The sequence below is a fragment of the Melanaphis sacchari genome, unplaced genomic scaffold (genome assembly GCF_002803265.2).
Source record: "Melanaphis sacchari strain LSU unplaced genomic scaffold, SCAv2.0 Contig28_pilon_pilon, whole genome shotgun sequence".
In the NCBI taxonomy this organism is placed as follows: domain Eukaryota; kingdom Metazoa; phylum Arthropoda; class Insecta; order Hemiptera; family Aphididae; genus Melanaphis; species Melanaphis sacchari.
Genome location: NW_020271162.1, coordinates 1,004,699 through 1,016,496, shown reverse-complemented (window position 1 = coordinate 1,016,496; position 11,798 = coordinate 1,004,699). Strand labels below are relative to the sequence as shown.

At 26.1% G+C, this 11,798-nt stretch overlaps 1 protein-coding gene across 1 annotated transcript; it reads left to right on the top strand.

Moving 5' to 3' along the window:
- Window positions 1-7,301: 7,301 nt before the first annotated feature.
- Window positions 7,302-11,038, top strand: LOC112595602. Its single transcript, XM_025340868.1, has 2 exons — window positions 7,302-7,430; window positions 10,757-11,038. Exons 1-2 carry the CDS (start codon window positions 7,302-7,304, stop codon window positions 11,036-11,038), a joined length of 411 nt encoding a protein of 136 aa, XP_025196653.1.
- Window positions 11,039-11,798: the final 760 nt, after the last annotated feature.

Genomic DNA, 11,798 nt, shown 5'->3' with positions numbered 1-11,798 from the left:
AGGTACCTACCTACCGTTGCAACTTTTAATTTTATTCAAAAATTGATATATTGATTATTATACATTATTCTTTTTTGTTTGAAACAAATAAAATGTTACATAAAATTAATTAGTAATTTCTATAGAGCTATGGACTTGTAGAAGTTAAGGTGTTTTTTAATAATTATCTAAAGTGTAGCTAAGTAATATGAAAATTAGTTTCATAATATTATAGGAGTTTAATGCAGTATTGTAATTTTGCATATTTAGTTCTTTTTCCATAAAAGTGCATATTTTGCCATGTTTGACTTTAAGTGCAATTTTCAGATACTATAAAATATTTAACATGAATTTTTTAGAATTAAAAAAAAAATCTATTGAAATAGTTTAAAAATATTTGATAAATTATCAAATAACAAACTAAGTATCTACCGCAGTTAGGTTCTTTTACCTAATTATTTGTAATTTTGTGTTAAAGATGTATAAACTCGGTCGATGTAGAATACGATCATATGTTAGTTAATATGAGTTTGATTGTTCGTATGCATTTTTAAACTTGTGTTTTCGTTGTTGTTAATTATCGCAATACTTATAACTTCAAGACGAAGTGCAGTTTTTTTTTTATATATAAAAATTAAATTTAAAATGCTAAATTGTATGGTTTTTGATTAGAAATAAAATATATTTAAGAGCAGCTATGCATTTTATTAGAACATACCTAATATCTACATGGCAATTTTTAGGGCTCAAATTAATGCATTTTTTGATATTTTTAGAGTATTAAATGTGTAATGTTTAGTTATGAATAATTACATAATCATTAATAATTATAAAATAATTAAATCATTAAAAGTATTTATTTTACAAAATTCACGAGCTTAGACTACTTATATTTCATTGTAGCCTGTAGGTATCATAATTTTCAGGTTCTTCGTTTAATATTGTTTGGAGGGAGCTTTAATGTCGCATTTAGAAATCTTTATCAATTAGATTAAGTCTTGGTTTCAAAAATACATATTACAAAATGTATATGGAAAAAAAATGGGTAAAAAGAGAGTTGTCGAAAAATATCACAAAGAAATTAAAATATTAGATTTCTTTTGATAACCACTATTTTTTTTGTTGAAAGTTATTTTAAATTAAATTTGTTTTGTGTTATTTTAAAAACATTAAATAGGAATAATATAAGTTAGAAAATAAATTTTTAACTAGGTATCCTATATATTTTTAAAACTTGAACATTTAAATTATTGATAAAAAAAAAATTTCTATCTTTTTACTTCAAAATAATATATTTTACAGAATATACTTACTATTGTATGTATTTACTAGTCACTAGGTATAAAGTATAAGTAGTGGTTTTAAACATGTCATATAATGTATGTCACACACCCTACTTTATAAGAAAAACCAGTAGGTTTTGATATGCAAAATTGAGTATACTATTCATTAGAATTTGTATAACTAACACCATAATTTGTATTGCATTGGTAATAATTGAGTTGAAAAAAAAATGAAATGGGGATGTCCACGTAGTGAAATGCCACTTTCATTCACCCACCAATCAGCATTTTGATAGAAGGGTTTGGTGGGTCTGACATATGTTTTCATAACTTAAATACAAAGTATTTTATTTTTATTTTGATATAATTGAGTAGGTAATAATAACAATGAATATTTGAGTGACTGTGTGTAATGCGTAAGTGAAAAATATTATTAAAAAATCTTGTAATGATTATAGTAATTTGTTGGTAATAATAACTATTTTTCTCAAACGAGTTTCAGTGCTATCAAATCGCCCGGCCTTAAACTGGAAGTGACTAGTAATTTTATTTATTATTTGTATACTCTTATTATTAGATATTAGAGTCTAATATATTTATTACTTTATTACTTTATAAGTAATAAAAATATTTGATATCAATATAAAATAAATATACGAAACAGAATTGTCCATGATATATTTATGAATCTAAACATTTTTAATTAGCTTAAGTTATTATAATTAAAAATAATTGATTTCGATAAAAAAATAAAAACTTATATAAACATAAAAATAAGTAATAATCTATAAAGTACACATTTGAATTTAAAATTTATTAAATATTATAATAGATAAATTTTAAAGCAAAATTAATTTACACAAAGGTATATATTTTTTCTGTTTGTTTTAACGCAGTAAAAAAAAAAAAAAAAACATCAACCTTAGTAAAAACTACACCAAAGTTGTATATAATTACCTCCAACCTGAAAATATATTAAAGACAAATATGTACAAAGAAAATTTAACAACCTTTTTATTTAATTAATTTAAAATAAGGTTATTTTAATAAGATCGATTATTTTAAGACTAGAACTACCTATGTTGAAAATCACAAAATAATTGACAGTTTGACAGTGAACTCTTTGTTAATTTAAAATTGTCTTTTTCGAAAATTTTAACATAGAAAATTCTAATCTTTTTTTTTTGTTCTTTTATTTCATTTGCGATATGCTAATAAATTGATGAATTTAGTATCAAATTAGAATCATTAATTTAAATAATTAGCTACCTATATTTTTAATTGTATAATCTATAGTGGAATACTTGTCTAAATATTAAATACTGAACGGCCATTAAAAAAAAAAAAAAATAATGTGAATATGGGGTTTATTAATTTGGATTAAATACATAATTTGATAAAAATGAAAGATGACAAAAATATAATATTTATTTCTTTTTTTATAAACTGGTAAATACCCTATGAAAAAATAGTACTAATACATGACAAAATATTTTATAATTACTTAACAACAAACTAGCATATCAGCTAATGGCCCTAGTTGCCGGGCTTAAGTTCAATAAAAAAAAAAAAAAAAAACTAGCATATTACAGTATATAATAATACATATAAATTTACTAGATATACCTATTATTTTAAAACGTGAAAAAATAATATATAATTATTAACTACTAATATCAAGACTTAAGGCTATATAATATATAGATTAAATTGTGTCTGAAAATTTATTTCGATATATTAATAAAAATCAAAGCGATTAACAATTTTGTTTGCTAAAGAATGAATTTTGAGGAAAAAATGTAACGGAGCTATGTTTATTATTATAAAATGGAACGTAAACAATTTTTTAACCTCGTACAGTGATTATTAAAATTAAATCCAATCATTGCAAGAAGTTTGGAGAAATCTATATTAACATTTCATAAATTGTACAAGAACATTAGATTAACAACTTTTCTTTTAAAGTCATTCCTAAATTGCTAATTTGTAAATTTTATGATTCTCTAATAATAGACAAACTAATTTCAGGAATTTAATCTAAATATTTTAAATTTGATTTATATAAACAGCTATATAAATTTATAAAACCAAATCCTTAGTGAGCTTTGACAAGTGTTAAATACAATAGTTTCAAGGTATTAATATTTTAGAAATTTTTAATATTTCTATAGATAAAACCTAACATTTTGAAAGATATGCTTTTAAACAAATGTATGTACCTATAATGAAAAAGACATATTGCATTAAAATAAAATTTCTAGGTTTCGAATAAAATTGACTTTCAATAGCAGTGTATAATTAATTGAATAATTATATAAAATATGATTTTGTAAGTAAATAAAACTATTATGTTGCTTTTAAATGACAAGTTTATCTAAGTTAGGTTGTAATTGTGATAGATTTGGAGGAGATTAAACTATTGAAAATATTTTAGTATCATTGATAAATTATAGTACGTTTACTAAGGATTAAAGATATTAGGTAATTGATTTATAAATAAAATAAACAAGAATTAATCTAAATGAGAGTCCTGTGATATCCCTAAAGTCTAAACATACACTTAAATAATTTGAAAAAACATAAGATATTTTTACAATTTGGGAAATATTTCTTTTTTAATACTGAGTTTCATAAATAATTGATTAATTTAATATTTTAATAAAATTTAATGAATTAAGACATAACCATAATAGCTCACGTTTGATTCATTAAATGTTTAGTTGGTAATTTTGTATGAGATTTAGCAGTATTTTTAATCATAAACTTTAATATAAGTTCGACGTTCATTCTTACACGCGTGTACAAAGTTCAAAGGTTTTACCAATGACAATAAAAATGACAATTCTAAAACTATGTTTGCAGATTATGAAATACAATAATGAAAAGTTTGCTTTAATCCTGAACTATTAAGTTATAACAAAATGGGGAAATTTAAACGCTGTTCAACACCATAGAATATATATTAATATAAATGTTATTTATTTCAAAATGTCATTATTTACTTTCTTACATGCCATGAACAAAAGCTACTCATTTTGATTTTTGTTTTAATGTACAAATATTTAGTTATAAAAATGTTCATTGTGAAGTCATAAGCTGTAGTTAAAATTACATTTTCGTAGTTTCGTACGTCATATTATAATAGCTGGACGTGTTTTATTCTATCATAAATGAAAATACACATTTTCCACAGCAAAAATGATAAAAAAATAGAATATAATGAAAAATTCATTTTATAAGACTAATTTACTGAAAATTTAAAGATATACCTAGCTATTTTTATTTGATACTAATATATGATGTATAAAATTATAACTTTTTCAACTTAAATTATGAAAGTATTATTAATTTGATATGATGATATACTCGTAGATAGTAGTAAATAGAAATATTTGTTGATTTTTAATATTCTTTTATTTTTTTTACTAAACTTTTTAGTATACAATACAGCATTTACATTTATTTTGAAACGACGGTTCATTATCATATTCAACTAAATATATATATATATATATATATATATATATATATATATAATATAGAAACATAATATATTAATATTTAAAAAAAAAATTATTTGTAAGTCGTTATTGTTACTTATTTACACATAAAGTCTATTTTTATAGTTTAGTAGGTATGTACTTATTGTAAGGATAAAGTGAATGGAACATGTCAATACATCATATTCATCATAATATATGTTATATACTTGGTTAGACGTGCGACTCAATAAATATTCGTGTGCAATACATGTACATAAGCGGGGGCAATTTTTTTCGATTTGTATTAAGTATAACACAACTGTATTTTATATGTATGTATATAGTCATATAGTTAATATTACGTAGGTATGTGTTTCGAATTCAGACTTCAGATATATTTACCGGGAAATTAAATCTATTAAAAACGCGGGCGGAAGATTCGTTTGGATTTTTTAATGGTATATGTGGGTACGCGGTGACGACAGGGAATAATGCCGAAGTCCCAGACTGTGATTGGCTATCTAAATCAGTCAGGCGGAGCGATGGTGTAGATATTCAGCAAAAAAGTGAAAATCTTATTTGGCGGTGGTCTATTTTCACTCTCTCTTATCCCAATACACAAATACATACACATGCACCACATATCGCACTGAGTGTATGTTAAATACGAGTGAATAGACATAGTAGATAGAAAAATCCAAACATTAAAAAACTAAATGTTTTATTCTAATAATTTTCAAAGAATTATATAATGTTGATGTCTGATTATCATATTCTGGTGATTATTGAGGAAATATTAAACGTAGAAACAATTTTTAAGATCAACAGTTATTATTCCAATAATTACTCATATTCGTTTAGAGGATATTTTTAAGGGATTTAAGGTGACTCAGGTGGGCAATTTAATGAATTTTTCATAAAAATAAAAATACATATTAAATTAAATTATTAATTTAAAGTGAATTATAGGCGATTCCTCTTTATAGCTGTTACGTAGTAACGAAATCATGTCGAACATTCAATATAACTTATAAAATATTTTGTCGACGCGCAGATTGGTCATTATAGGTACTTTATCTCTAGAGCTACTTTTAGTGTTAACATAATTGATATACAAAAAAAAAAAAATAAAAAAAATTCAAATTTTTAGCTCATTTTATAATATAATATAATATGCTCATAATATTTCGTTCAAAAAAAAAAAAAAAAATAAAAAAAATATCATAAAAAGCTCATAAAATGTTGGTGAAAAAACGTCGATATCTATAATGATAATTATATGATATAAAAAACTATATTATAGTTTTCATACTAAGTGTACAATTTCTGTACAATTTTTCTGGAATAATTTATAGCCGATTTACGTCAATGCGTTAATTCTCCTCGAAACAGCCCCCCGATTGTCCCAGTCAAAAGTCTTTTTCTTTAGCGAGCTCAAAAATTTTGTCGCATCACGCCAAAAATATACACGTACGTTACAATAACTGTGTACGATAGTTACGCGTCAAGCGAATTCCCGTGTCATCGTTTGCCACCTACACGCGCACACACACACACACACACACGCATACACGCATACACGCATACACGCACAAACACACGCACGCATTCACACAAATGTAATATGCGCAGGATTCGCGCGGTGACGATGGCGGCGCAGCATCTAACCAGCGCGCGGCGTCGGTCCAAGCGGACTCCTCGGCAAGGACAACCGACTACCGCGCGAGGTTATTTATACCGCACGCACGAGCCGCCTTTGCGTATACGCGATCCGTCTCGCGTGACCGACGTATCTCTCCAGCGGCACTTGTCTGTCGAGCTCGTCCGCTGCTGCCGTTGCACACTCTCGTCTTCAATCTCGTCGCAGATCGCACGTCCATCACACACGCCGCACTTCAACTAATATTATTATTATTATTATTATTATTGTCATTATTAAGTAAGATTTCTCGGCATTTCGCGCAGCAATCGTTTTATGGTCTCGCGTCGCTTGCCCGTCTCACTTGTCGATTTTTCGGGGGCATGCCGTCCGGACGCCGGAACCGCAGACGTCGCTCGGCCGTAGAACATCTGAGGTTGCTGGTGGTGCGCATCACGAACCTGTACAATCGCCTGACGCGAGCGTATCATCGGCGGACGCGAGCAGGCCCCGTACATCCGGAACGGGACATTATACAGCGGCTACAGTTCTCGTCTTGGCTATCGCCGGTGAGTCGGGAGAGACACCTGTGGAATCGCCGATCAACAGAATAGGAACGACGGGTCGGCCGACACCGGCTGACCTACGCCGCCGCCGATAAGCAAAAGCATCATCGCGGTCATCGGGCGCGCGAAAACACCGCCGAAAGGCACTGGACGACGACTAAGAGAGATATAGCAAACGACGAAGACGACGACGACGACGACGACGACGACAACGACGACGACAAAGGTGAAAGAGGAACAGACGAATCAAATAAAACTGGCGACATAAACGAAAAGGACAACAACGACGACGACGACGACGACGAAGACTTGGGGCCTCCCTTGTATGAGACACAAGTCTAACACTGTAACTATGATTAAGCAACTGAAGTGTTTGATATATCCCGAACGCGAACTGTTGTTGATCTACGCAAAAATTCCAAAAACTCAATTCAACTTACTCGTATCAATTATTCATGCCGATCGTGTTGTATACTCACTCGTAAGTATACCTATATTTTTATAATAATAATAATAAATAATGACAACGATAATGATGATATTATTATGACTTCGTGACGATCATTATGCATGTTATACAGGTCGGGTTCCCGACTCAAATCGCCACGAATAATATATTCTTGTCATCGAAAATATTATTTAATACAGTAAGCTGAATCCCATACCCATGTTTTAGCAGATATAAAAAAAATTAAAATGTGTAATCATATACCCAAGCTTGCCCTTCAATAATAAAAAAAAAAACTTTCAAGTATAATATTTTATGCTATAATACATGGTTGTGAAAAACGCGTAATCAAAATGTTTTGAAAATACTTCGAAATTTGTTTTGATAAAACTAATGAAGGTACTAAAAATCAATTGTTTTCATCAAGTATAAAAACGAATTAATTTTATTTTTGATTTTACGGCCAATTATATAATATAATAATCATATTATTATATTATTTTACCAATTTATTTCTAAGATTTCATCAAAAATATAGTTCTATTTGCTTTTTTCTATTATTAAGGATGAATTTTGTAATAAAATAAATTGTTAAATAATATTTAAATAATTTCCAAAAGTATTTTTACCTAATTAAGCTTGAAAACAAGTATTATATTATGATCATTATTAGAGCTCGGATTTTCCATTTCTCAAAACCACAACTACCTCTTTGATAATATTATGTATTTATTTAACTATTTAATCAGCCATATATAAATATAATTACAGTAGTACCTCGATTATCCGGGCTAATGATGGGGAGAGGGTCACACGGATAAATGAAAATCATGGTTAATTGAGACTTTTTATAATAACGAAATTTTAAAAACTTTGATTCAATTGTAATTAGAAATATACATAAGAAGACGTATACATACAATAATGTTATACATACATCCATAATATTGTATACAACAAGTTATTAGGGCTTAAAATATGAAGTACAAATTAAATAATTTCGATGACAAAAATTGCTTAGGCGATAATAAATAACCTGACTAATTAATGTAGATTATGAAACATTTGAAATTTTCGTGAAAAAAATTTAAAAAAAAATCCATGAAGTGAATTTGATGGAAAAATTAAAAAAGCATATTTAGAGAGAAAAGTAAAAATAGGCAAAATAAAGTTTTCTAAATATTTTTATGACGATCAGAATGATATACGAATCTATAATATATGTGTATACATAAAAATTACTTTTTTATAACATTCCTCACTAATTAAGCATTAGATTTAAAATCCTAGCGATAATGTGGCTTATAAATTAACAATATAACGTGGGTACTGTTAAAGATATTAAATTAAGGAAATAGAACTAAATAATTTAGAAATAAATAGATCATCAGACTTGTTGTTTATGTAAGTAAAAATTCATTTTTTATTTTAATTAATTAATTTATTTATTATACAATTTTGCTCGTATATAAACTTTGAATTTTGAATTGTTTGGTATATAACATATATAACGTATAATACAATTGCAAATTATACCGTCAAAAAATAATGATTTTTCAGTTTAAATTTTCTGATTAATCCAAAATTTAACACTAAATAGAACTACAATGAAACCTCTGAATAGCACTCTCTCAGTCACCAAAAGTTTGTCCGTTATTCAGAGGGAATAAAGTTTTGAAATTCATAAAGCGCAAAATAAAACTAAGTTATGTTCATACTATGTATGTAATGTATGTATGTTGTATAATGTTATTATTTATTGAAAATTATTATTAATTACTAGGGAACGAATTAATATGTAATAAAAATAAAGAAATATGTACCTACATAAATATGGAAGTATAATTTATAAAATACGTGTTAAAACATCAGAGTATGTGGGAAAAAATTTAATTAAAAAAAAAATACATTAAATATATATAATTATTAAATTATCAAAATTATTTGCTACATTGAATAATTAAAATTTCTTTTAAACTATCGAATATTAAATGTCACCTATTAGATCTCAAAATATTTTTACAACAGCTAAATGCGATCATTCCACATCGACCGATGTAATTAGAACAAATTTGAAGCGCATAATATTTGAAGGTGATAATTCTAAATTTTTAGAAGCGTATTTGCCACTTATTATGTCATTGATTGTTTCAAAACTAATATTATTTGGATTTTTCTGTAACTGTTTAAATTTTTTTTCGACAATATAACGATAAATAGCTTTTTTTGTTCACTGCAACAAGGATTGAAAACGTATGAATGATTAAATAATAAAATATGTTTAAAAATATTTACAAATTAATGAAATATGTAAAAATATTTAATTATATCAATATATGTAAAAATATGCGAAACAAAAGTAGCATTTTAATAAAAATGATTTAAATCATCAACATTTCTTATCGAATCTTAAATATCTTGTTTTAATAAAAATAAGCATTTACATGTAAATCCGTTCCTTATTAATTATATATTATTATTTACATTGTATTTTTATAATTTATAATTACATATTTATTTAATAAAATAGGTACAAGTATTTTTTAAATAATTATTTTGTAAGAAAAAATCGGCGAGCTTTGTCTGTTTATAATTACATCGTCTCTGTGCAATCTCAATAGTAATATAATTTGCTAATGCCTCAGTAGAAGTGAAAATAGTACTGTTTTTTACCTCTATTGATGAAATAAAATGATATACGTTATTTACAATAAATAAAGCGTTCTGTAAACTTGTTATTTATTAGAGGAACCATCACTAAATGGCATATTTTTATCATAACACTTATGATTGTTTAACCGATAACCATGAACGTCGTAATTTTATCGTTTATTAACGAGTTTGATATCGTGATTACATTATTACGAGAGTACATACGAATGTGAATATGTATTATTTTTAAATAAAGATAAAAATTATGTCCACTATTCGGAGATAGTGAAAATGTCTTCATTCTCAAAAAGCAATTGCTATTAGGAGGTGTCCGTTAGTGGAGATTTTACTATATAGGTGGATACTCTACAAAAAAATATTAATTCAGATATTGGAAATAATTAATAAAAAAAATAGAATACTACATTTTTTTTTTTTTTTTGTATTAAATCCTATCATAATATAATACAATTATTGAAATATTATGATGAGAAATAAAAAAAAATGAAAAAAAAAAAAATTAGTCAAAACACCCAGAATTCAATATTTTTAAACAAAATTCAAAATGAACGAATTAACGGCCTCATCGTCGTTTTATTATTTCTCCTAGTTATGTTATGTGAAAGAGAATTCTATATTTTAAGACAAGCATTACAGTAGACATCAGCAATTTGAGTGAACTGATGATTTTGTGTATTTTTTTTCAGTCACTTTGCGTTTTGAAGATCTTATTGCATCGCTTCAAAATGAGTGAACTACATAGTGACTATAAGAGAAGGAGGACATCACGAAAATATAAGACGCTACGACTTAGAAAGATCCGACGCAGCCGCTTTATTAAAGTTAGTGATTTTATGGATTTCTTGCGTAATCATATAAATATATTATACAAACAAATGTATGTTCGATATACTTCCATTAGATTACGTTCACGTGGTCGACTTATTAAAAATTCTAAGCTATTTGCACTTCTTTATTTTTTCAAATAAGAAACCACTGATAATGAGCTGTTTACAAGGGCTACTTTTTCTAGGAAACATATTCATTTTTTAACAAGTTGATTAAAAAAAAAACTAAAATTAAGTACCCTTTTACATTATAATTAGTAATAATTATATTATTATTGCTTTAGTATCATAAATCTGCTTTTAGTAACGCTTTGAGAATACTGTGGGCACATAATACTTATAATATAGGACATTAGTCAAAATATAGATTGCTTTGCGTTGTTCGTTTAAATTTAAATTAAGAAATTATCTAGATAGTTATAACTTATAAGCTATTTATAAATTTATTTAATTATATATTATTATAATTATAATATTTTAGACCAGGGGTGACAAAATTATTCGAAATTTTGTGTTCTGAATTTAATTTTTAATTATGAAAAATATTTTATATATATGTATTAAAGAAATATATGCGTAAAATAATTTTTTCTCTACTGAAAATTTTCAAACAGAAATAATGCAGTTTCTAGTATTAAATATTTGATATATTTCCTATTGCAAAAAGATTTCTTTACCATTTGTAATAATAATCTATACAAGAATTTATTTAGATGAATAACCATCGCACCATTTTACGTTTAGAATATTATCTATGTTTTTAACGGATTTAAAATATTTAAATTCTTGGAAGACGTATTGAATACGTACTTATATTGTAGTCTAATTATTTTTTATTAAAAATAAAATACAATAAAGTATAGTAAATATTTTAATTTTTCGCGTACCACAGATTTGTCAT

Coding starts and splice junctions, on each gene's coding strand:
- LOC112595602 (XM_025340868.1), top strand. CDS start 7,302: ATGATTAAGCAACTGAAGTGTTTGATATATCCCGAACGCGAACTGTTG. Junction 7,431..10,756: donor ATCGTGTTGTATACTCACTC/GTAAGTATACCT, acceptor ATTTTTTTTCAG/TCACTTTGCGTTTTGAAGAT.